The sequence below is a fragment of the Eschrichtius robustus genome, chromosome 3 (genome assembly GCF_028021215.1).
Source record: "Eschrichtius robustus isolate mEscRob2 chromosome 3, mEscRob2.pri, whole genome shotgun sequence".
NCBI classification, from domain to species: Eukaryota; Metazoa; Chordata; class Mammalia; order Artiodactyla; family Eschrichtiidae; genus Eschrichtius; species Eschrichtius robustus.
Genome location: NC_090826.1, coordinates 103323236 through 103349597, shown reverse-complemented (window position 1 = coordinate 103349597; position 26362 = coordinate 103323236). Strand labels below are relative to the sequence as shown.

The 26362-nt window shown below is 46.3% G+C and overlaps 1 protein-coding gene across 1 annotated transcript; it reads right to left on the bottom strand.

Moving 5' to 3' along the window:
* Positions 1 to 4362: 4362 nt before the first annotated feature.
* Positions 4363 to 15334, bottom strand: CD2 (CD2 molecule). The gene is made up of 5 exons (XM_068538153.1): positions 15262 to 15334; positions 14818 to 15123; positions 10238 to 10471; positions 5799 to 5921; positions 4363 to 4698 (listed from the first exon to the last, which is right to left on the bottom strand). Exons 1-5 carry the CDS (start codon positions 15320 to 15322, stop codon positions 4400 to 4402), a joined length of 1023 nt encoding a protein of 340 aa, XP_068394254.1. The 5' UTR covers positions 15323 to 15334; the 3' UTR covers positions 4363 to 4399.
* Positions 15335 to 26362: the final 11028 nt, after the last annotated feature.

The window sequence follows — 26362 nt, the reverse complement described above, 5'->3', positions numbered from 1 at the left end:
CCTGTTCTCTCCCTGAAGACGGCTCCCTGCAATCCAGGTTTTGCTTCCCCAGTCCATGTGGCTGGGCTCTGCGGCACCAGTTCATGTGGGACCTCCGGGACTGCTTGACTGTTTGCTAAAATCCATGAAATTGATTGTCCCTCCCAACATCTGCTGTAAGCACCTTCCCGATGCCGGCCCTGACCAGTGGGTAGATCTCACACCCTATCAGAGGCAGGCTATCAGAAAGACCCGAACTTCCCCTGCCACCCCTTCCCCTGCTCTGTATTGCTGTGAATAAACCACCTTCCTGTGGTTTTCAACCTCCATCTTGTGGAGTGATGTCCAAATGTGTCATCAGGGTGGCCCTGCTTATGGGGCCTGGGAGCTGTCAGCAGGCTGGTGGCCCAATCCAGGCTTTGTGGGGCTGCCTCACAGGTCTGTTCTTTGCTTTTAATATATCTGGCTTTGGATTTTATCAATTTGTCCCATGTGGCCAGATGTTAGGAAACTAACTCAGGTGACTCAAACTCACAGCACACTAAGTCACCTTACAGAGTGCTTATTTATTAATTTAAAATGGGTTGTATCTCTTTCTGATACTGGACCATTTGTATCTGCTATCCAGGGTATTCATTCTCAGGTATCAAGCCAGAAAGAAAGCTCAGAGTTGTCAGATTTCTGCTGTACACCAGGGCATCCCAGTTACATTTACAGACATTATTTCTAGTTAATCCTCACTTTAACCCTGTGAGGTGTTATCCCCATTTTACAGATGGGGATAACACCTCACAGGGTTAAAGTGAGGATTAACCAAGGTTCAAAGAGGCTGAGTAAATTATTCAAGCTTTCAAAGCCAGTGAGAGAGAGTCAGAACCTTCTGGCTGCAGTACCTGTGGGCCTCGTCCTCCTTTGAACTAGAGGACCACAGAATGAGACACAGAGATGAGATGGTCTCACAAGGTTCATGTCACAGCAGAGTTCAGGGGTCAGGAAGGGCCTCTTTCATGACCCTCAGTCTGAGTCCTGAAAGAAGAGTGTGGACAGGTGAAGAGCCAGGTGAGGAGTGTGGGCAGCGGGGTCAGCACGTGCAATGGTCCTGCGGTGGGGAACACATGGGTGAGCTTGAGGAACTGTGTGGCTGCAGCCCAGCCAGCCCAGGCGAGCTCACCCTAGAGACTGCAGAAGGAAGACTGAGATGAAATTGCTAGTCTGCAGCCAAGGTCCCCTTGGAGCTAGGCTGACCCAGTTGCTAGGATCAGACTGCTTTTAGGGAGAGCAGGGAGGATATCAAAAAGACCGGAATTTTCCATCTTCATGGGACACTCTAGGGTGTTCCAGTGTCTCAAATTACCTAAATATATCTTCCAACCAGGATGAATTCATCGTAGTGGACATTACCCGCAGAGGATTTTTTAACTGGACTGTCACTGTTTTTCTTACAATGCTGTATTATCTATAAAGTCCTCAGGTTTGACAAGTCACTGAAGATTAATAATTGGAGGACCCGTATTGGACCACCAGACCTGTGGTTCCCCACTTGAAAACCCCTCAGAATTGTTATCGTTAAAAATAACAGAGCCTCGGGCCCCAACCTAAGCTACTGAATCATCAATTTTTTTTTTTTTTCTCACAAGCTCAGCAAGCTATTCTGCAGCTGGCCTGACCACTTCTCAGAGAGTCCACACTGTGGGACAGGCTCAGTGGGAGATCACACAACCTCAGCAGGGGTGACTGCAGCACAAGTCTTGAGTGAGGCCTGTGTTTTCCGTCTCACGGTGGAGATTCCAGCAAGCCGGGGAGTGTATCTTCCGTGTGTAGATGCCACGGATGTTCACTTCCCCTCCTTTTATCAAGACTGTACTCACCCATTGAGTCAACTGGCCAGTGAAATTTTCAGTAAAGTGGTACGGGCAATGCTGAGAAATGGTCAACATCCTCAAGAGGCTTATTAACCATGCATTTCATTGCTTCTAAAATGCACTTTTTTTTTCACATTTTGACACCTCAGGAATGGGGTTGGGCCTAAAATTGATTGTATCTTAGCATTTGTTACAGTGCGATTGAGAGTGTTTTTTCTTTCTTATGGTATGTAAATAATGGTGCCAGTTAAAAATCAATGGTATCGGGGGATTCCCTGGTGGCGCAGTGGTTGAGAGTCTGCCTGCCAATGCAGGGGACACGGGTTCAAGCCCTGGTCTGGGAGGATCCCACATGCCACGGAGCAACTAGGCCCATGGGCCACAACTACTGAGCCTGCGCGTCTGGAGCCTGTGCTCCGCAACAAGAGAGGCCGCGATAGTGAGAGGCCCGCGCACCGCCATGAAGAGTGGCCCCCACTTGCCCCAACTAGAGAAAGCCCTCGTGCAGAAACGAAGACCCAACACAGCCAAAAATAAATAAATAAATAAATAAATAAATTAAAAAAACATCAATGGTATCTTCAAATTGATGAAACAGTAGTTGAAAAAGGAATAACACATTTATATAAACAGGTAGTCGGCATGAGCTTGCCCTTGCTGCTCCCTTTACATGGGTAATTCTGCACCTCTGCTTCACCAGTTCTACTAATCTATTACAACTCAGTTCAAATGCCACCTCCTCCAGGAAGCCTTCTGTGTCACCCCAGTCCCACCACTCAATCCAGATTCCAAGTCCTTCCTCTGGGCTCCTGTATTGGCCTCTGACCTATACTTATCACACGGTTACATTTATCCTGTAATTAGTCTACCCCTCCCCCAACTAGACAGTGAGCGTCTTGAAAGCAAAGATGCCATGTACACCTCTGTGCTCCTAGTACCTAGCGCAGAGCCTGGTATGTAGTAGAAGTTCAATAAATGTTTGTTGAATGAATAAATGATGAAGGATTGAATAGTTAGAGGCAATACATGTTCTGTATGGTATATAATGCCACAAGATTTCAGGAGAAAGGCACAGCGCGGGCTGGCAAGGCCAGGGAGGGCTTCAGGAAGGGAATGGGATAGGAGCCATTCTGGCAGGATGGCCGATGTAATAGCTCAGGACTGCAATGAGGAAGGAGAAAGGGGGCAGTGCTAAGACCTTCATTTCTCTTCCTAGGTTGATCTTGTGATGACTGTTACTTGACTGGATTTCATGTTTGAATTTCAGGAAGCTATGGGCTTCCATTCATCATTATTCTTAATAATTAACTCTGGGTGCTAAAACAATGGACGCTCAGGTTCAGAGAAAAGAGCAGTTCAACCCTCCGTGAGCTCTCACAGGAAGTCCTGAATGTACATAGACTTTGTGGTTTAAACCTCAGAGCTTCCTGCCAGAGCCTGACAAGGTTTAGCAAGTCTAAGAAGCTGGGAGAAGGTGGGCGGATGGGACCACAAACAACATGGTACCAACATTTCAAAGCAGGTGGCTTCTCACCACCTATTGTTTTAGAACCTTAACTGTAAACTGTTCTTTTCTCTCCCACTTCCCTCAAAGTACAGCTAGCATGACTGCTAGCTGGGGGTGGGGCCTGAACTTTTAATAATGGTCCCTTAAGACTTGGGATTTGCTTCAGCCAAGTTGTCTCTTAGCCTGCCCTTTTACATGTCGTCTGGTAGGCTCATGGCACCTTCAGTATTCATGGATTTCCCTCTTTTCAAGGATGGTTCTACAGATCATGGTGACCATGTCTGAAGAGTCAAGGAAGTGAAACCCAAAATGAGATTATGTTTTCTGGTGTCTCTTGTTGAAGTTTGTGCACAGAGATTTCAATTCATTGTATAAATCTACCAATAGGCTGTGGGTCCAGCTTTGCATCTGAGACCTGGAGAGTGGATTCTGGTTGTGCTGGTGGGGATTAAGGTGGCCCAGTTGAATTGGGATGGCCAAATTTGGTCCTGCTGTCACACCCCACCCACTAGCCTCTTTCTCATTCAGCAGCTGGATGCTGGACTCCTTTCTACAACGAGTAGATGCTGGGGACAAGTCAAGGCTTTTGTTTCACTTGTACTCCCGATACAGTGAGCAAGTGTCCACCTAAGAAAACCAAGGGTCTCTCAAGCAGGAAGCTGCTTGCAGCGAGACATGGCCACAGCGACTGCTTGACATCTGACACCTGCACGTGCTCTGAGAGGGAGGGTAGGAGAGCTCTAGGATTCTGCGCTCGATCACCCATCATCCTAATGTGTGCACCTTTATTGTTTTTCCCTTCCTGGTGAGGTGGAGCTCTGTGAGGAGGCCAGAGACTCCAGACGTCAGACCACATGGCTGAGTTGGAAGGTACAGACATGGCTGTGGCTCCTGGGCTGGGGAGGTGATCATGGTCTGCTTGTAGAGCACACTTGATGGAAATGTGGGTGTGCACACCTGGAGTGGAGAAATTCCACAGTGCCTTTTATGGGAAAGGACGGTTTTTAATCTCTTTTAGTTAGAGGAAGAGGACAGCTGCGTCAGGAGACAGTTATGAGTTTTCTTCAGCCTCACAGGGAGGTTTCGTTTGAACTCGAGGCTTGGGGAGGGGAGGGCCTTTTTGCTGGTGAACTTGTTTGCCCAGGGTTGGAGGAGGCCTCTTCTTCTGCTGGTGCTGGACACGGGGGCCAGGAGGCCTGGGACGACGAGCGGGTGCTTGGGAACGATGACCAGGTATTGGAGGAGTTTGGGACATGGTTGGATTTTGAGGAGTTGAGCCTGGAATTTGGTGGGGCTTCAAGCCCCTTTCCTCAGGGGTCACTCTCTTCCCTCTTATCTCCAGCTCCTCATCTGCAACAATAAAACCTCTGAAGAGTTTTCTTGGCAAGATACAATCAAGATCAATGTAACGATTTATTATTGAGTGTCCCTCCTGTGTACAAGATGTCATGCTAGCTGCTCTGGGGGATACGATGAGGAAGCAGAAGCCACCTCTACCCTCTAGAGATTCCAGGCCTTGGGGGGGGCGGGTAGGGGAGACAGAAATGCCCACCAGAAAGATAGAGGGAGAGCCTAGGGCTTTAGAGCCCAGGGCTTTAGATGGTTTTGTGCCTGGGTCTCCAGGGAGCAGAGAGGGCACTCAGACCCCAGCCCTGCCTCTGAGTCATCCCAGGGATCATGCCCTAGAGCACGGAAGGGCTAGAGCCCTTGTAATAAGCTCTGAGTAGTCAGAGAGGACATTAGTCCCTACCTGCCTCTGGATGCGTCTCTCCGTTAGATCTGCCTTTCACCCAGTTCTGCTGTAATTCACCCACACTGCTTGGAGTGGCCTGGACGCTCCTTGAGCCATCTCCTCACTTATGAGCATAACTTTCTCATTCTAGGTGAGTTGTCAGACAGGCCTGATTCAAGGAAGAAACGCTCACAGCCCTAACCCCTCCCCTTGGAACAGTGAATGGGAAAGGGGATATAAACATCCAGTTTTAGAACAAGTGTGTTCCTGGGAGTCCCTGTGATGTCCTGAAATGTTACCTGTGTTCCTAGGAGCTCGGTCTTGAACCCACCTTGGCCACACCCTCAGGAGAAGACAAGATGTTTGTTCATAGAAACGGTGTTTCGAAGCTTATCTTTCTACCCACATAGATATATGTGGCTCATTCAACATATGTCCACACAGCTTTATACCCAGTCAGCCTCAGGTGGTGGATTCCAATGAGGCCGGCCTGGATGGAGCTTCTCAAAGCTCCCACATTGTTACCCCTGAGAATTTGTTTTTCAAAAATCAAGCTAACCACAAAACGGAACAAACTGTAACTGCCGGTTACAGCCCTGACATTCTGAAACTACCCACCTCCATTATCTTCTTTCCAGACTCTAAGTGCCAGACCCATGAGTTGTTTCCACGGGGATTTCACCCAGACCTGCGGTGGGACAGAAGAGAGGGAGCTTACCATTTCTCTTTCTCCTCTGTTTTTTCCTCTTGCTAATGTAGAAAACGAGTAGCGCCATGAAGACCAGGAAGACGGTGCCTCCTCCACAAATGCCAATGATGAGATAGATATCCAGACCTTTCTCTGCAAGAGGAACAGACGTGGGATGGATGGGAGGGTCCTGGGAAGAGGGGCCATTTCGTTGCTCTGGCCAAGGACTTGAGGACTCCTGCCTCCTATCTTTCAGATAAAAGAGCTTGGTGGGACTTTTCAGCCTCAGGGAAGACAAGCTCATGGAGGCTGGTGAACTGGGTCAATACCTGAGCGGGTGCAGGGTCCAGGATAAGCCCTCTCAGAACGCTCCTTGGAGAACTGCTCTCCTGAACCACAAATGCCTGATTCTTCATGTACCAAGCACTGTCCCCTATCAAGGAGAATGTCACAGAAGTTTAGATCTGAGAAAGAGTTTAGAGAAGATCTAGGGTAACCTCTAGTTTCACAGACAAGGCCCAGAGAGGGAGGATGAGTTGCCTGAGGCCACACCGTATCCATTCCTGAGTGGTTCCTTTAAGCAGCCCCTCATCTCCACGTTTCTGCACTGTTTTTCCAGCTTCATCTCTGGCTGCCCTCCCACGTCATGATTTTTTCTCACCCTCTTGGCCAGAAAGTTTCTAAAGACAGGATACATGTTTCACGTGTCCAACCCAGTTCTCTGACCTCAGAGGCAGCACCCCGTCCCAGACTTTCCCTGGCCTGTGAGAGAAACTCAAACACACAACAAGTTAGCAGCAGCAGTGGACTTGATCTTCAGCTCACAGACCTTCAGCTGCTGTCATGCAATGAGGATAACAACGACTGTGTTAAGAGAAATGGGTTTGAGTGCAGGCTCTTCTAGGCAAGAGCTGTGTGACCTTTGGCAAGTTACTCCACCTCTCTGAGCCTGTTCCTCTCTTTAAAAAATGGAGCTAAGGAACTTACATCACAGGCGGCTGCTGGAAGTCAATCAGATAATGGATGTGAAAGTGCTTTGTAAACTGTAAAACTACACACAAAGATGAGGGTCTGCTCTGACTACAGTTCTGTGCACCGGTGCTTCTGGGAGCTATTTCCCGGGAGGAATGCTGGGCCATCTGCCCTTTTGTGAGCCAACAGCAGTCACAGAGGCAGCAGCTGGGGCCAGGGGTCAGGGGACTCGTACATCTGGAGAACAAATGGAGCTCAGGAAACCAAGGAAACCTTGGAAAACAAGGAAACCCTTCTCTAGCCAAACATTCCTGGGAAGATACTATTGTACATGAAGCCCAGGATGGGCCCCAGGAGTAAGCCAGAGGCTCAGAAACTAAACTAAACAGGTTTTCAGACTGCGGTGGTTTGTTAATCCTTGCTTTCTTTCCTAAGTCTCTCTCTGACCCATTGTTTGCCTGCCCATTACACAGCCTCTCTATGCTCTGTGGATGAAGGGGCTTCCGTTAGGAAAGCAAGCATAATCCTAACCTGCTGTGAAGCTGGACCGGGAAAGTTAGGTGGGTCTTTTAGGCTCTGCCTGCTTGGAGGAAGGGCCAGGGCTATTGGAGTCCACCTTGGGCTGAGCCAAGGACTTCCCAGGGTCTGACCTGGGTCGGGGGTGGCGGGGGGGCGTGGGCCTAGGACCAGTTGGGGAGCAGGGGCTAAACCATGAAGCCACTAGCTTGTCTTCTCAGAGTCCTCAGGCAGGGCAAGCACGCCCCTATCTGGGCACGCTTGGGAATGTAGGAGCGCCTTACACAGTCTGTTCACAGATTTGTCCAGCACAGCCTCTGGGTGCTTTCTGCGGGGAATGTTCCAGCCTGTCTCAGAGGCAGCTGTGGCTCTGTCATTCAAAGCTATGTCCTCGCAGTCACTAAATCCAGCCACGCTCCTTCCTGCACTCCCTCTTGGAGATAATGTGCCTGCGAGTTTATGTGGTGGAGTCCTTCTTGTGTGTCCAAACCTGCTCCTTCCTCCTACTGTTTTGGTTTTAAGTACATGCTCATTCTTTTCTGAGCCAAGTGGTTAATCTTATCATTGCTCCTCTCTGCCTTGGCCTCTTAGGACGAAACATCCAGATCCATTTTACGGTCTTCAAGAGCAGCCCTTTCCTCCCCAGTCTCCCCCTAGGTATTCCTCCCATCTCTCCAGTGGCCCTTTCCCAGACTGGCTCCCACTCTGTACCACAGAGTAAGGGACAGGAATGCTCCAGTCTTCAAACCTCAGCTTCCCCCAGAGCCCTTCTTCCCTCGCTCCATCCCTCACGCACACACATTTTGATACTGGTGGGATCTAGGTTGCCAGATAAAACACCGGATGCCCAGTTAAATTTGAAATAAGCAACGAATAGCTTTTAGTATAAGTATGTCCCACGCAACACTTGGAACACATTTATACTGTCTCCTTTTATTTGCTAAATCTGGCAACTCTAATTAAGAGCCTCCTAAAAGGGGATAAGAGCTTGTGAAGTCGAGGAGGGGCGACTTCACTCGCTCTGCCTTAGTGATGGGGGGCACGGAGGGACGGCTGGTGGGCAGACATAGACTTCATAGGAGGTGAAGCGACGCTGGTCTGAGCGTGTGACTGGCAGACTCTAGGATGGTCCCCGTTGAGCCCTGCCTCCTAGTATTCCCACTGATGTGAGACCCCTTCTGATTCAATGTGGGCTGGACTTACTGAGAGGCTCCTAATGAATAGAATACCGCAGCAGTGATGGGACATCTATCACTCCTGAGATCAAGTACAAAAAGGCCACAGCTTTTGTCTTGGCCGCTTGTTGTTGCTCTTTCTTAGGCTGCTCTGAGGGAAGTAGCTGCCGTATTGTGAGGCAGCCCAATGCCGCCCCCGTGAGTGAACTTGGACATGGATGCTCCCCCAGTAGTGCTTGCACCTGACTGACATGACTGCAGCCCCTGCCTGTGTCTTGATTATAGCTTCATGAAAGACTCTGAGCCAGAAACATCCAGTTAAGTCACTCCCAGATTCATGTCCCACAGAAACTGTGAGATAATAACTGCTTGTGTTTTAAGCCACTAAATATGGGATTGTTTGTTACGCAGCAACTGATAACTAATTCAAAATGTATATTAAAAAGTCTCACTTCTGACTTCACACCAGCTCAGGGCTGCTTCCTAGGGTCACTGACCAGCCATACTCACTATAGAAACTCAGGGTCTCTGGCCAAATAACTATCTTTTGTGCTCAGTTTCTTGTCAGGGGGTTGACTAGACAGCAGTGGAAAGATAATCCCAGAGTATCAGATGAGTAGACTCTTGGGGATCACAGGGCTCATCTTCTTTGTGCACCAGGAGGCTGAAGCCCAGAACGGGGAAGAACTCTGTCCAGGTCATCCCTATATATTTGGACAGGCCCAAACTAGAAGTCAAGACCCCTGGCTCCCAGAGCAGACCACCTTTCAAAAATTACTTCTAGGGGCTTCCCTGGTGGCACAGTGGTTAAGAACCCACCTGCCAATGCAGGGGACACGGGTTTGATCCCTGGTCCAGGAAGATCCCACGTGCCGCGGAGCAACTGGGCCCGTGCGCCACAACTACTGAGCCTGCGCTCTAGAGCCCATGAGCCACAACTACTGAGCCCTCGTGCCACAACTACTGAAGCCCGTGCACCTAGAGCCTGTGCTCCACAATGAGAGAATCCACTGCAATGAGAAGCCTGCGCACTGCAACAAAGAGTAGCCCCCGCTCGCCACAACTAGAGAAGGCCCGCACGCAGCAACGAAGACCCAACACAGCCTAAAATAAATACATTTATTAAAAAAAAAAAAATTACTTCTAGGGGTCACATCAAGCTGGCAGTCCAGGAAAGAACTTAGACTCTTGAAGTTTCAGAACTTTCTAGTGCTGGGCTGTCTGCTCTGAGGCAGTAAGAGCATTGCCCACCTGTGTTCATGGTCTTCCCTGGCCTCGAGCTCTTCCTCCCCACAAGCCTCTAACTCCCAGGGTTTCTACAGCCCTTCTGCCTCTGCCCCTGATAGGAGGTGCCAGCCATCTCCCCTCCAGAAAGGAATCTTTTTTGCTCCCTATTATTGCCCTAAGAGCCACAATCATGCTCACTGACTAGCTGAGGGATCGTGGGCAAGTCAGCTCGCCTCTCTGGGAAGTGGCGGTCTGTGTGAGATCACCGTTACAGCTCCTTTTATCTCTTCTACTCGGCAATTCTTTCGCCTAGAAGAGAATCTTTTTCATTGCCTGAGGTTATACCACGCTCCCTGAGAAGACTCCCAAGACGGGCAACCATAGAGCACTACCTCCTCTCTCCTCTAAGACTTCCCTTGAAGATTTCCGGGGAAAAGAGGTATGTTTTCAGTCCTCATCCTGAGCCAGGGATGCCTCGCAGCCCAAGCCCCCAGGCCCTGGAGCGGTCCTCTGCTGTGGGCCTCAAAGGCTGTGTTTGTGAAGTGAACTTGGGGTGTCTGACCAGTGCCCACCACGCACCTGAACAGCTGATGGTCACCGTGCTCTTTTGGGCACTGACATTGTTACTTGCCACGCAGTTGAACGATGCAGTCCATTTGCTGTTCCACTTGTGTGTGATGACCTTCTGATGACTTTCTTTGATACGGGTCTCATTTAAAAACAGTTTTAATTTAGGGTCACTTCCTTTTGCTACCTCGCAGATCAGGGTTCTGTTGGTACAACTCCAGGAAATTACAGGTTTCGAGACCACCTCTGAAAAGAAAAGAAAGATCCAATTCATATTAGGCCATTTACTGATTGTAAAAGACATACCTATTTAGAGAGGGGAAATTGAATTAGTTTGGGACCAGAAAAAATTTCAAAGACCCCTAGCAATTTTCAAAAATCATTTCTATTTCATTTTATTTGTACAGCACATTCAGAACAAATTTATTTCTGATATTTATAGATACATTATATCAGTAAAAAATACATCATATCACATGCTTATGTGCTGTTTTATACCTTAAAATGTTTCCATATATATGATATCATTTCACCCTAACAAACAGAGAGGCAGATGTTTTTCTTCTTGTTTACAGATGAAGTGCCCAAGGCTCTGAGAGGTTAAATGGACAGTCCAAGGGCACCCACTAATAAATGGCAAATCAGGAGAGGACCTCACCCTTCCAAATCCAAGTTCAGTAGTACGGGTAAGAGGTTTACCATATCCTGATCCCCATACGCTCAGGAGCCTGTGAGGGATAGCGGGGTGGGGGCAATGTTTTAAGAGCAGCTGCGAACTTGACCCTGGAGGACTGGTACATGTGTAGCCTGGGGCCTTGGTCACAAATGAAGCAGCAGGTCCTGGGAGCAGGGGGCCAGGTGTGCAGTTCAAGCTCTGGAGGGAGAGAGCGCCTTCAGCTTTCCCAGAGCTGCTGTACCTCACTGGACCTCACTGGACCTCATCCACAAGAGAAGGATAAGAAAGACATTCCCCACCTGTCACAGCAGGGATGACGTGACAAAGCCCTGGCACACTGACAGGTACTGACAATATTGGTGGTAGTTGTTATAATCATAATCATACACGCCCTGCCTCTCCTTTTCTGACATGATAATATTCGAAGGCTGCATCATGAAAGAAAAAGCCCTGGCCTTGGCGTCAGTTGGGCCGGGTCCAAATCCTACTCCACCACTTGTGAGCCGTGCGACCAACTTCTGCCCTTTTTCTCGTCCTTCCCTCTCTTTCCTCAGACTTGCTACTTTCCTCTCTCAGCATCTTTCCATTCATTATGCAGATGGATAGCTTTTTTTTTTTTTATGATTTCCTCCGTCCCAGACAATAATATCTTCCCCACGAAATTTCTCACCAAATTTCATTTCTGTCCCAAAATATAGGCAGGCAGAAATTAAGGTTTTTTTTTTTCCCATCCAGGGATTCGGTGTGACCCAGAATGAAGAGGATGGAAAAACATCACCATACAACAAGACAGGGTCAGTGCATACGCTAGGGGTTGAGTCAAGGAGTTTGCTTGTGTTTTCAAAATGGAAATACTCTTTTTTTATTTATAAGAGTAAATCGCATTACTGTAAAAATTGATGAAATACCAAAAAAGTTTCAAGAAGATTAAAAACCACTTGCAATTCTACTACCCAGAGTCAATAATTATTAATGTTTCGATGCATCCCTTTGACAAATGTTTTCTATGCCATGCATACCACATATGAATAGTGTTCTAAAAACTAAAACTGGATCATAGGTTTTTTTTTAGTCTGCCTGTTTTCCTTTAATGATCTATTATGAAATTATTTTAGGAACACCAATAAATATACACTTTCATCATCTTTTTAAATGACCTATTCTTTTTTTTTTTAAGAGCTCCTGACCTATTTATTTATTTATTTATGGCTGTGTTGGGTCTTCGTTTCTGTACGAGGGCTTTCTCTAGTTGCGGCAAGCGGGGGCCACTTTTCATCGCAGTGCGCGGGCCTCTTACTATCGCAGCCTCTCTCGTTGTAGAGCACAGGCTCCAGACGCGCAGGCTCAGTAATTGTGGCTCACGGGCCCAGTTGCTCCGCGGCATGTGGGATCTTCCCAGACCAGGGCTCGAACCCGTGTCCCCTGCATTGGCAGGCAGATTCTCAACCATTGCACCACCAGGGAAGCCCTAAATGATCTATTCTTGATTTAATTAATAAGTTCCTATCTGCTGGGGACTTTAAGATCCTTTCCAGTATTTCACTGATATGAACCACCCAGAAATGGCCATCCAGTCGAAGTTATATCTTTGCATACATCCTCTCTGTAAGATAGTTTCATACAAGAGGCATGGTTGGATCCTGCGGGGCATGTCTCACAGATGAGGCTCTTTGATTCCAGGTTGCTAGGACAAACTCCTTCTCCACTAGCATCTGCTTTTAAGGGGCCTTCCACTGGTTCCTCAGCTGGCAGCAGCAGCCCCTTCCTTAAGGAGATGTGGGTACCAAGGTTGGAGACTGAGAAGCATGGAGGAACAAAGAGATGGGGAGAGCACGAGCACTGAGGAAGCAGGTATTGTGTCCCAGGTGCCCAAGGCACCTATGCTTAGTTGTCTCCCTGAAGCCTTGTCCCACTGAATAGCCGATAGAGTTATTATTATGAAAATCAGACTCAGAGCAGACAGAGAATTTGCCCAAGGTCATGTGGCAGGAAATGGTGACTGGACCCACAAATTGACATGCTGTGTGACATTCACACACACACACAAACACAATGAGATGGCTGTTGTGTCATGCAAAGATCTGTGTCTTTTGGCCAAGGAGTGAAGGTTAATTTTTGAGGTCATGAAAGCATTCTAAAATTGATTGTGGTAATGGTTGTACAACTCTGTAAATATATTACAAGCCATGGAATCATACATTTTAAATGGGTGAATTTTATGGTATGTGAATTATACCACAATAAAGCTGTTTGGGGTGGTGGGTGGGGGAATGTCTCCATCCTTGCTAAAACTAGCCTTGGGTTTGGATCCTGACTTTGCTCCTGTCAAGCCACTTCTGTCTCCTTATAGATAGTAAGGGGATAATAACAGCTACCTCTCAGGATTGTTGGGAACCTTAAATAAGATCACGTAGCAAAGCACGTGACATCTCACTGGTAGCCATTATTACCACTGCAGTACTAAAGGAAACACGAATGTGAAGCTCAAGTTCAAAACAGGACACTCAAGCCCATGTTGGCAGGAGTCATGACATCTGTGGTTCCCAGAGCCCACAAGCAGAGGTCCCTGCTGGCTCCATTCTGTCTCGCCCCATTTCTGGAATGTACCCTCCGTTCTGGTGCAGGTCTAGGTATGGAAAGTTGTCATTTGCAGAGGGGCTGACAGTGTCTGTGACTGTTGGAGGGGGGCTGCTACCAGGTCCCAGTGCTCAAGAACAGGGCTGGATGGTGACTCTAGGTAGAAGGAGGGGGCCCTTCCTTTGGCAGCGTTTCCTGTGCGAAGCACAGAAATGCTTATTTGCTCACTGAATCTCTGGCTTGTGCTCATGCTGGGGTTCCTGTCTTCCTCTCCAAGCTAAGTACAGCTTCCTCTTCTCACTTTTATCCACACCCAGCCAAGGGACCCCGGACTCGTGACTTCATTGTCACTTCCATTCTATTGCACTTTCTCTTCCCTCTCTCCCGAACTCAAGGCACTTTGTTCATCCTTTCTCCACACATGACCCCCAGTGTAATTATTCTTTAGGCATTTTATAGGCACCCTTTAGTCTAAGCCACTAGTTATCAGCTTTGGCTGCTCATTAAAATCCCCTGGGGAGTTTAGCACCTATGATGCCCAGGCCCTGCACCAAGAAACTCTGATTAAATTGGTCTGGGATGGGACTTAGCACTGGTAACTTTAATAGCACCTCAGTTGATTCCAATGCGAAACCTGAATTGAGTCTCACAGACCAGCCCCTCCCTACTTCACTTGGATTAAAGCAGCAGCTTCCTAGCTAGGCTTCACGCTTCCATCTTCAATAGCTACTACTGCCCTCCCAGTACACGCATAGACATACAAAGCCACACCTTGTGTATTTTCTACCGATATCAGCAAATATCATCTTCCACCGTTGATCATGCCGATGTTGAGCTGATTAGAAACAAGGGCTGTTCATCCTTAAATTCATCATTTCCAGCCCTTTTCTGCCTTACAATTACTCCTTCAGGACATCCTGGCTTGAAATTGTCTCTCTGGATGGAAGACCCACTGTCCTCCAGTCCGCCTCCCCTTCCCAGTCTCATACCTAGCTTGCCCTTCACCATCCACCTGGAACGGCCACCTTTTTCTTCTCCCCACCTGTTCCCCTCCTCTTGATTAACGCAGGATCTTAATCCAGATCCTTCACTCAACCCTGCATCCCCACAGCCTCTGAAGAGAGAGTTTGACGTATGTAGACTTGAGGGTCTATTAGCTGTGGATTCCATCTCTCTCACAGGACTGGAGCCTGCACCGAGGCAGGAGGGATGCATTCGATTTCCTTTAGGGCTCCCCCAAGGCCAAGGTCAGGGCTGAGGACATCTCATAAATGCTATTCCTCACCTTGCTAAATAGCACCCATACTGAGATGGAGGAATTTAGGGGACAAAGACTTACCTTGAATCTTCAAATCAAATGCTTTCTCCAATATGTTTTTTCCATTCGAATCATATACAGATACTGTGTAGACATCGCTATCATTTCTCTTCAGAGCTTTAATTTTCAGAGTTCCATTTTTTAACATCACGTACGTGTCCGTTATCTGGTAAGGTGGCTTGTCTTGTTTTAATTGTGCGATCTTGATTTTGTTTTTGTCCCATCGTGTGTCTGCTATCCCATCATTCATTTGGAAACCAGGAATGTCCAGGTTGATGTCATGATCCAGACGACCCCAGATGACTTTAGTATTTTCAGAGACCTCACCTACAAAAAGCAAGAAAGTTACTGAGGTAGCTCACTGCCGAGGAAAGCTGGGCTGTGACTTCTCTGATTCTTACACTCACTTCAGGGTTGCCAAAGAAGCTTCTAATGGTGACAGTGGAGACCCACGCACCAACTTACCTTTGGTGGAAACAGCAAAAATCAGAAGGAAGCTGGCTAAGATTTTACACGTAAGGCTCATCTTTGGGGTTAGTTTCCTTCTTGTGACTCTGAGCTCTTCTTTTAAAAGGAACTGAAATAACACCAGTGGAATCCACCCCCTGAGAGCTTAACCACGTGCCTCTCCTTTTTGCTTCTTTACAGTGACATAGAAAACAGACACACACACACACACACACATGCACGCACACGCACACACATAAAAAACCTGGCTGATGTGCTCCTTTGCCAAAGCAGGTATATTTATGAGTGTATATCTTCTTATAACATTTTAATCCTCACAACAACCTTGGGTGGGTTTTAGTATTCCCATCGAAGAGAAAAGGAACTAAAAGGCTAAATAAATCACTCAGGATCACCCTTTAGTTAACAAGGAGCCAAATCCAACCATACGGCCCATCTTCTATCCATTCTGCTGTAATGTCCCTAACAGGACCACATAGAAATATAGGTAAATATTTATAAGCGAATAGTTAGTAGAATACAATCATTTATTCCATGATTACAAATACTGGAAAATGTATACATACTAAATAATTATGAAAGTGGAATTTTTTCTCTTTCTCAAAAGGCATTTTAAATGTTCTAAGACTGTTTATGTGATAAAAAGAAACAAATATAAATTAAGTCTCAGCTGTAAATGCTTGAAATCCCCAAATCTTATGTTTAGCATACATTTTTAAAAAATTTTTGTATTTATTAATTAATTTTTTATTTATTTATTTTTGGCTGTGTTGGGTCTTCGTTTCTGTGCGAGGGCTTTCTCTAGTTGTGGCGAGCGGGGGCCACTCTTCATCGTGGTGCGCGGGCCTCTCACTGTCGCGGCCTCTCTTGTTGCCGAGCACAGGCTCCAGACGCGCAGGCTCAGTAGTTGTGGCTCACGGGCCTAGTTGCTCCGCAGCATGTGGGATCTTCCCAGACCAGAGCTCGAACCTATGTCCCCTGCACTGGCAGGCAGATTCTCAACCACTGCACCACCAGGGAAGCCTAGCATACATTTTATAACTATATTGAAATTCACAGATAGGTAAATAAAAAATTGTTCCAAAACAAACAAAAATGCATTGAGACTATGAAATGCTATTAAACAACCAGAACAAATCATCCAAGAAACATTTAAGATGGTTAACACTGTAGATGGTTAAGGAAAGGAAGAGATAAGGAGAAAAAAGAGAAGTGCTAGAGGACCAGGAGAAAGAAAGAGGAGAGAAATGTGTGAGACAGGGAGAGAAACAGAGATGCACTGATGAACACAGCCAGAAAAAGAGGCACAGAGAGACCCAGCTATAGAGAGAGGAACACCCAGTTACAGATTTCCAATGTAAAATTCTAGCCTTATGATTCTTCAGGATACAGTGAGCAAAAATCTTAAAAATTGTGCTTGTTTTCTGTTTCAACTTTAGGTGCAACTATGGATGTCCTGTCTCAGAAAGTTGCCCAGGAAATGAAAGCAAGTCAAAACAATGGATCTCAACCACTGGGCAAAAGGAAGCCTGAATAGAATATTTACCTCACGATTGTGTGGCAAATCCCTAATTCACATCATCCACAAAAATAGAACGCAGTTGGATTACATTTTTAAATGTTAAAAGTATTACACAGTGCTACAAAAAACCAGTATAGAGGATATCTTCATGCCTTTGAGTATGGAAGGCCTACCTACATATGCTATAGGTTCCAAAAGTATTAATAAAGAAAAGATGGACACAACTATGTAAAAATGTAACACTGAAGTATAGGCAAAGAGATGATGAACAAAATGAAAAGACATGACAGAAAAATTTGCAATATATATGAAAAACTATTAATATCCAAAGTATATAAATTATTCCTATCAATCAAAAAGACAAATGAAATTCAGTTTTTAAAATGAGCAAAAGATATAAATGAGCAGTTTATAGAGGAAATACTTTATAGAAAAAAAGTCAATAAATGTATGAGAAGCCATCTAATGTTACATATATATATATATATATATATATATATATATTATAGCCATAAAACACCATTTTCACAATCAGACTGGCAAAGTTAGAAAAGATAGTGATTTACATTATTGGCACAAATGTAGGGAGAAACAGGCACCTTCATATAATATTAGAGGGAGTATATAAAGCCATACCTCCCATGGGGTGGAATTTGGAAATTTTCACTGAACTTTAAAATATATATATTTTTTACCTAGTAATTTTAATGTGAGAAATCTATCCTTCACAAATACTTGCATGAATGTGCAAAAATCCTGTTCAAGGATGTTTGTTATAGTGTTTTTTTGTAATAAAAATGTTCAAACAACTAAAATTATGGTACATTCATACTATGAAATATTTAATAACAGTTAAAATAGAATGAAGTAGCCCTAAAAGTAAGAATATATTATATTATATCATTATTATATTATATTATATCACATGTAATAGTGTATGCATAGGAAAAAGTCTGTAAGGACTCATGCCAAACTTTTAACAGTGTTTCCCCTTTCAGGACTAAAATTTGGAAGCGGAAGAAAGGAAACTTTTACTTTTTACTTTATCAACTTCTGTGAAGTTAGAAATTTTGATAATGAATACATTAATTTTGTAATAAAAAGTTTTTTTGATAGAGGGTGCTTAAGACACATGTTTTCTCAAAAGTATATGCAGATCCTGAGAAGCAATTATCATCTAGCTTCCTTACTTGTAAGTGGCTAACTCACTGGCCAACTGCCAACTCCAGCCTCTCAAGGTCTGGTCCAGACGGTGTGGTGACGGCCATGGTGTTACCTGCTTCAGCTTTCCTGATAGTTTTCCTAGGCTCTCATGGAGCAAGTGGAGAGCAGCTCTCTGTTCTTTTTAAAACGTTATTCCTGCTCCTCTCACATCTTTCTTAATTCTGAATGACGAATGGGCAGGACTTCAAGGGCAGAAACTGAAAAAGAAAGGGATCGATAAATCTATGTAAAATTTAAAAATTTTGTACATAAAAAGCCCTAAAAAACATTAAAAGACAAAGTACCAAAAGGGGCAAATTATTTGCAAGATATATAACAAAGGTTAATATCCTTAAAATTAAATTTTTTATGTAAATGTAGAAAGAAAATGTAGAAAAAACACCTTGATATTAAATTTGGTTAAGGTTGTCAAAGGGACAATTCACAAAAAAAGAAATACAACTGAATAAGCCTATGAACATGTAGTCAATTTATTAATAAAGCAATGTAAATTTTAACATAGATGCATTTTTCATCTTTTTTTAAAAAATTAAACTATACAGTGTTAATGATGGTAAAAACAGACATTCTTGAATATGGACAGTAGAAATGCAAACAGGTGTAGAGTTTCTGGTGGACAGTTTGTCAGTGTGAATCAGAAGCATCAAAAATATTCATATTTTGACCAAGCAAGTCCACAAGAATGATTTTGTCTTAAGAAAATAATGAAAGACTTACAAGACTTGGCTAAAAGTTTATATCTTGTAGCATTTTTTATAAGTCAAAATTGCAGATGATTTAAACATTTGAAAGGAGGAAATCTGTTAAACAAATCATGATATGGGCAAAAACTGAATATGGAAAAAAAAAAGGTCACGATAAACAATGTAATCCCATTTTTGTTTCTCAAAAAGTGTGTGCTGGGTGTGTGTCTTTTGGAAGGATGTCCACCAGGGTGTTGGTCTCTGCGTGTGGGATAATGGCTATTGTTCTGTTGTCCTTGGTTGTTGCTGCTATTCTAACATTTCCGAATTGAATATATATTGCTTTTCAACTGATTTCTTTTTAATTCTAAGTGGGCCTCCCACTTAGGTAAAAGCTCCCAGTACTGAGGGTGGGTGCAGTTCCTGCCCGTCTGTATGTGAGCTTCCGGGGAAAATCCACTGATGACTCATTCCAAATTTTCCCTCTCCATCCTCACTGCCCTCTAGGGACTGTCTCTTGTTCTGTCTTCATTGACTCTTCCTACCCAAACTAATACTCCTGGGGAAATAGTCTAAGAGGGAAGGGAGTAAGAAGCAGAGGAGGAGGGGGCGGAAGAAGACGTTTCCAGAGATCTCGCTCTAGGACTAGTTCCTATCCCTGACTACTGAAATACCTTTGGTCCTCACTCCTGCCTCCCTCAAGTCGTGTCAAGGTAACGCGCTTGAGAGAGAATCAGGTTGTGTTCACGCTGCAGCAGTTCACGCCCAACCAAATGTCCTGAATTGTCAGATTTTAGAGCAGCAGGAAATTCAGGAAGCGATCTAGTCTCCTCTCTGCATTTCAGCTGAGGGTCTTGAGCTCAGGGAGGTTCTGGGGTGTGTCTGTCCCCCTTGTCCAAGTCAGCAGCCTAATGCCCAGCTTCTGGGACACTGTCTGTTTCCTACTGAGACCTCAGGGTCATCTTTGCCTCCCAGCCCTCGTGTGCTCCCTCAACTTAGGAATCACTACGTCCAGCCTCGCCTTCCTACTTAACATCCATCTCCTCTCTTTGGTACCTCTGCTTGTGCCCTTGTTATACCTTCCCGCAAGCTCAGGTGAGAAACACGAAAAAGGAGGTAAGCAGGTTGCATTTTATACTAAAAACTGAGTATGCTGTGGCTTCAGTGAGGATCAGAAAGGCCACACCGTGTGTGTGTGTGTGTGTGTGTGTGTGTGTGTTTGCAGCCTGGTCCTGTTGATATTCAGCTTGGCTGTGTATCTGGGTGGTCACATCAGAATCGGCATCAATCCACAGCCATTTTCACTGCCAGGCAGCGAGTGGGCCTTCTCCCAAAGGCAGCCTCGTGCAATCAGCCGCCGACGCATATTCCACGCAGGGAGACCCCCATCTCTGAGCGCCAAGTCCTCTGCCAGGTGTTATCTCCTCTGAGGCAAGAACGGAGCTTTCTTTTCCTTTGGTGTTTCCCACCCACACAGCAGGCAGGACAGAATCAACCCACAGAGACAGTTCCTGTGTGAAGTCTGGATACCTGAAATGAGAGTCGTTCAGCCTGGAAGTCCCCCCCGGGGGTGGGTGGCTGGGGGGGGCCCGTAAATGCCTCTGAGAGAAGGGATACACTGTGTCTGTGTATGTCACTAGTCGTATAATCACGTGATTACAGAGAAAAGAGATTTGTGCCAAACAGAGCCGGCCCACGCATACTAGTTATACAGATCTAGGCATGCAGTTCCTGCCTGTGAGACTCCGTTTCCACGTTTGTGAAAGAGGACAGAGACTTCATTCTCAAGCTTATTGTGAGTCAGATGAAGTGATGTGTGTCCAGCGTCTAGGGCAGTGCCTGGCCCCGAGGAGATCCTCGACAAACATCAGCTTTCCTGTTTGCCACTATGTTCCTGATAAAGGGGTCTACTTAAGAGAATAAGGGGAGGGGACAAAAATTGAGAAGCTTTGCCTTCAGAAATAAGCCAGGAAAGCTGGAGGCTCTCAGGGTTTCGGAATACTTTCCAGCAAGAAAGTTAGGGATTAAGACCAACAAGAGCTAGGAAACTATAAGATTTCTTAGGACACATATTGCTTTTCTCTGCTTTTTATTTTTGTAGTCTTCTTCCCCGTATTTATTTCTCAGGGTTGCTGAGCTAGAACACCAGCAGGACCTGTGAGTTTGTGATAGAAGAAGCAGTGAAACAGAGCGCTTCTCAGCTGCTAGGCTTGGGGACACGAGCCCAGGGCACAAGAAGACAGTGCTGGCCGCAGAGTAGGGGAAAAAGAGACTGAGGGCCAGCACCTGAGAAGAACAGGATGGAGACACCAGCTGGCCTAGGCCCTGAGAAGGGTCCACGGTGGCTGGAAGTCCATGTAACTCTCCCACAAACAGCAAGAATGCAATAAATGCTGGTTGCGTGAACAACTGAATAGAGAAGGTGAAAGAAGTGGTGGTATGCTGGAAGTCGAGCTGGAAGACCCAGGTTTAAAGTGAGTTCTAACTTTTCCCGCTTGCTAGCTGTGTGCTCCTCAAAGTCCTTCTGTGAGCCTCAGTTTCTTCGAGTCTGGGATGGCGAGGTGGAAGAGGGGCAGCAATTCTGCTGGCTCAGTTTAGCTCAGAAGGTTGTGGTGAGGGCTAGATAAGGTAACCGATGAAAAACTTACACGTGACGGTGAGGGTGGCCATCAAAAGCTTATGGAGAAATCATCAAAGGGAGGTTTCTGGGCTTAGTGCAGGCACAGCCAGATCCCACTGCAGGAGAGAGGGCAACCTCTTCCGAGTTAGGTGAGCTGGGCAGAAAAGAAAAAGATCACCGATCACCGATCACCGCAGGGCAATCCAGCAGCTCCCGGCACTGCTTTATTTCAAAGGACCATGGGGCAAAGCTTCCGCCTGCTGCTGCTGCCACCCTCTGGTCACAACCTGAACCGCACCCTTGCTAATTGCACTGGAGGTGGTTAGAATGCTTAACCTTTGCATACAAACTATTTGTGTAGTGTTTTTGTTTACATTCCCCCCCCAAGAAAAACCACGTTCTTTCACCCACACAATATCCTTGCAGTATAAACATTTTTTGTAGGTGAAGAAACCAAAGCTCGAGGAAGTTAAATGAATTTCTGTGGAGACTTAGCCAGGAGATGACCCAGATTCTTTTATCCAAGAACTGTGTTCATTCTGCCACTGCTGTAGTAGGGGTGTGTCCGTTAGCTCTGCCACTACTATAGTAGGTCTCAGAATCTGAGCATGGGCTTCTCCCTACCTCTTCTCCTACCCCATCCTTCCTCCACGGTCCCAAACTCCTGATACCCCATCTGTATCCGAGACCACCCGTGAGCAGGGTTGGTGCGGCTACAAAGATGAGCAAGGCACATGCAGCCCCTGTCCTCCCAGGGATCTCAGACTCATGAGGGAGGTGAGACGGGCATCCAGGGACCCCGGTACCCATGAGAAGTGCCACAGACACGCTCAGGTGGAATTCATGGGAGCTCAGAGGCTCCAGCTGGGAGAGGTTGTGCCTGAGCTGACCCTTAAAAGACTAACAGGATACAAGTTCATAAAGTGGTCAGTGAAGGACATCCCAGGCTGAGGGCCCGGCAGGAGGGAAGCACAGATGCAGAAAAGCTTCAGTGCGAGGGGAAGAGGAGCTCCTGTTTGGCAGAAGAGAGAAGTGGGCAGTGACGCTGGACATGGAGGTTGGCGACAGGATGACATTCACACTACTTTCTAAGGGCCCTCCATTCTTCATGCTTTCCACTTTCTCAACAAATATTTATTGTGACAGGCACATATTCAGTTTGTTTCTGAGGATAATAGCAAAACCAACACTTTGTCACATAGTATTCATTTATTTATTCAATGAATATTTATCGACTGCCTATTTCCCTGTGCCAGGCGCTCTCCGGGGCCCTGGGATGTATTCTACCCCCTCCCCTCCCCCAGTGAACTTACATTCTAGTGGAGACACAATCTACAGCATAAATAAGTAACATATAAGCATTTAGATGGTGAAAATGAGGGAGAAAAATTAGGAATAAAGCAGGGGTGCAAGCCGGGGTGGAGGGTTTGCACTTTTAGAGAGTGTGACCACGAAGGTCTTACTGAGGAAGTGGCTCAGGGTAAAGGTCTAAGGGAGTGAGGGAGGGGGAGGGGGGTAGCATGTGTGGGAGGAGCTCTCCAGGCGGGGGAACAGAGCACACGAAGGCCCTGAGGTGGGACCGCAGCGCATTGCGTTTGGGGAGGGGGGCTCCAATGGGGATGTGTGGGGCCGGGCAGGTGTTGGGAGGGGAAGAGGTCAGGGAGGCAGAGGAGGGACAGGCGGTAGGAAGTCATAGGAGGCTTTGTTCCGAGTAGGAGCAACTCAGTGCTGCCTGCCTTGAAGTCTCCTTCTTTCTGCAGAGTTTAAAGCAATGTGAAAGGAGCCTTTTCTGCAGCCTGGTTCTGTAGATTTGATTGGGGTGTGGGGAAGTGAGGCCGGGGGGCCTGGGATGCACAGCAAACCGCCACAAACGTAGTGGCATAAAACACCACCATGCCATTATGCTCACAGAACCCGTGGGCACGGCTCTTCCCTGCCCTGCCACGTCTGTAGCCTCCACTGGGAAGGCTCAGGTGGCTGGAGGGATGCTGGGAGAGCTGGGAGAGCTGGGCCTGGGGGAGGCACGTCCAACACTGACTCTGTTCGTAGGCCTGATGCCTGCACTGGGGGGCTGCAGCACTGTGGGCCGGAGGACCCCACGTGGCCCTTTATGCGGCAGTGTGGTGGCTTCCTTCCGAGAGGGAGGGGCCCCCAGAGAGCCAGGATTCCAAGAGGAGCAGGCACAAGGGCCTGGCCTTTTATGACCTAGCCTCAGGAGTCCCAGACATCCTTCCCATGCACTCAGCTGGCTGAAGGAGTCACAGAGCTCAGATTTCAGGGGCAACTAGGCCCCATGTCTTGATGGGGAGCATCTCAAAATAATAGCAGCCTCTTTAAAACACCACCTCAATGAACCTTGAGGCCTGAGGCCAGTCTACAGGCCGGTCAGAGCAGAGCACCAGACTTCCCTGGTGGTGCAGTGGTTAAGAATCCGCCTGTCAATGCAGAGGACAGGGGTTCGAGCCCTGGTCCAGGAAGATCCCACATGCCGCGGAGCAACTAAGCCCGTGCACCACAACTACAGAGGCTACGCTCTAGAGCCTGCGAGCCGCAACTACTGAGCCCACGCACCACAACTACTGAAGCCCACGTGCACCTAGAGCCCGTGCTCTGCAACAAGAGAAGCCACCACAATGAGAAGCCCGCGCACTGCAATGAAGAGTAACCCCCGCTCGCCGCAACTAGAGAAAGCCCATGCACAGCAACGAAGACCCAACGCAGCCAAAAATAAATAAATAAATAAATGTATATTTTTTAAAAAAATCAGAAAGACCCAAGTTACCTTTAACACCGTGCTCACGTGAAGAGGTCTACTGCCTGTGTGTCTCTGGGCCTTTAAAAGAACGAGCTCTGATGAACATGGGAATACATGATTCACAATAGCCAATAGATGGAAACAAGCCAAGTGTCCATCGACAGATGAATGGATAAAGAAAACGTGGTATATGCATACAATGGAATATTTTTCATCCTTTAAAAAGAAAGAGACCCTGCCATTTTGACAACATAGATAATGGTGGACATTATGCTATGTCACAGAAGGACAAAGACTGCATAATTCCACTTATATGAGGTACCTAAAATAGTCAAACTCATGGAAGCAGAGAATACAGTGTGGTTGCCAGGGGCTGAGGGAAGGGGAGATGGGGAGTTGTTGCTCAGTGGATGTAAAGTTTCAGTTATGCCAGGCAAATACGTTCTAGAGATCTGCTCTACAACACAGGGCCTGTAGTTCGCAATACGGTATTGTGCACCTCAAAATTTGTTAAGAGGGTAGATCTCACGTTGTGTTCTTTCCCCCCAGCTTTACTGAGATATACTTGACACATAACACTGTATATGTTTAAGGCTTACAACCCAATGATTCGATAGGAGTGTATTTTGCAAAATGACTACCATAATAAAGTTAGTTAAGAGCTCCATCACCTCACATAATTATCTTTGTGTGTGTGTGTGTGTGTGTGTGTGTGTGTGTGTTAAGAACATTTAAGACCTACTCTTAGCAACTTTCAAGCACATAATTCAGCATTGTTAACTATAGTCACCAAGCTGTACATTAGATCCCCAGAACGTATTCCTTTGATGAGTAAAGTTTGTAGATGAAAATCTTCCCATTTCCCCCACTCCCAGCCCCTGGCAACCACCATTCTAACTCTCTGTTTCTATGAGTTCAGCTTTTTTAGATTCCACATATAAGTGAGATCATACAGTATTTGTCTTTCTCTGAATTATTTTGCTTAGCATAATACCCTCAAGGTCCATCCATGTTGCCACAAATGGCAGGATTTCCTCCTTTTTTATGGCTGAATTATGTATTTTCTTTAACGTTCATCCGTTGAGGGACATTTAGGTTGTTTCCATGTCTTGGCTATTGTGAATAGTGCTGCCATGTACACAGCATGCAGAGATCTCTGAGTTAGTGTTTTTATTTCCTTTGGAAATAAATCCAGAAGTGGAATTGCTGGATCATATGATAGTTCTATTTTTAATTTTTTGAGGAAACTCCATACTATTTTCCACAATGGCTGTACCATCATGTTAAGTGTTGTTATGACCAAAAAACAAAGGGACACAAGGGGACTTTGGAAGGTGCTGGATATGTCTGTTACCTGGATTGTGGTATCATGGATCTTGGCATATGTCCAAACCCATCAAATTGTGTACATTAAATATGTGCAGTTCTTTGCATATCAATTATACATCAATAAAACTGTTTAAAAAAAAAGAAGAAGAAGAAAAAGAACAGTAGTTCTCCAGAAGGGCCCTGGAAAGGCGGCTGCATCCTAGGCCTTTTCCCCCTGTGGGCTGTGTCTGTAAACATACAACTAATCCCTCCTCCCTCCCCACGGGGGACGGGGCAGTGTCGGGTACCAAATTTGTGCCAAGTATGTATTAATAAACCCTGAACCATATTGGCAGCTTTGTGGTTTTCTGCAGCCTTTTGCAACCTGGAAAAGGTTTTCCGATTAGAAGCCCCTGCTGTTTTATCTATTACACGTGAAACCGAATAAGTCTACACGTGTCCGCTGGGAGTTGGTGAGTAACATCAGAGTGTGCAGCGAGGGGAAAGGAATTAAAAAGGGAGCTAATGTCATCCGTGGGGAATAGCTGGGGGAGGGAAAAACCCGCTCTGGAGGAGAAGGGCTGCCGAAGGATTTTTTTGCCATGTGTTACGGCCACTCAGGCAGGAGCACACGTCTGCTGTCCGCACCCCCAACGTGTAAAAGGCAGCTGCACAGAATGTTACACACGGGCTGACTTACAGGGAGAAAAATTTTTATCTCACAAGGCAGATTTGATTTCCTGAGACCATATGCTCGCTTGTCTTTTCCCCAAAGAGCCCACGATCTCATGTGGGAAAAATTCAGAGTTTTATTGGCTTTCGGAGAAGAGGGAATTGGAAATGTTAGCTAAATAGAGACCATGTGGACCAGAATCTCGTAGCACTCCCCCAGGGCTGTGGATGAGCGTCGTGATATGAAGCTGCAGATCTGCAGACAGAAATGCAAAACTAAGAAGAGCTGTGGCTGGGAGCAAGGAAATGTGGGC

What these genes read in the sequence shown, in the direction of transcription:
- CD2 (XM_068538153.1), bottom strand. Translation starts at nt 15,322, where the DNA reads ATGAGCCTTACGTGTAAAATCTTAGCCAGCTTCCTTCTGATTTTTGCT. An exon ending in TTTTGCTGTTTCCACCAAAG is followed by an intron (nt 15,124 to 15,261) that starts GTAAGTTGGTGC and finishes TGCTTTTTGTAG; the next exon opens with GTGAGGTCTCTGAAAATACT. An exon ending in ATTTGATTTGAAGATTCAAG is followed by an intron (nt 10,472 to 14,817) that starts GTAAGTCTTTGT and finishes TTTTCTTTTCAG; the next exon opens with AGGTGGTCTCGAAACCTGTA.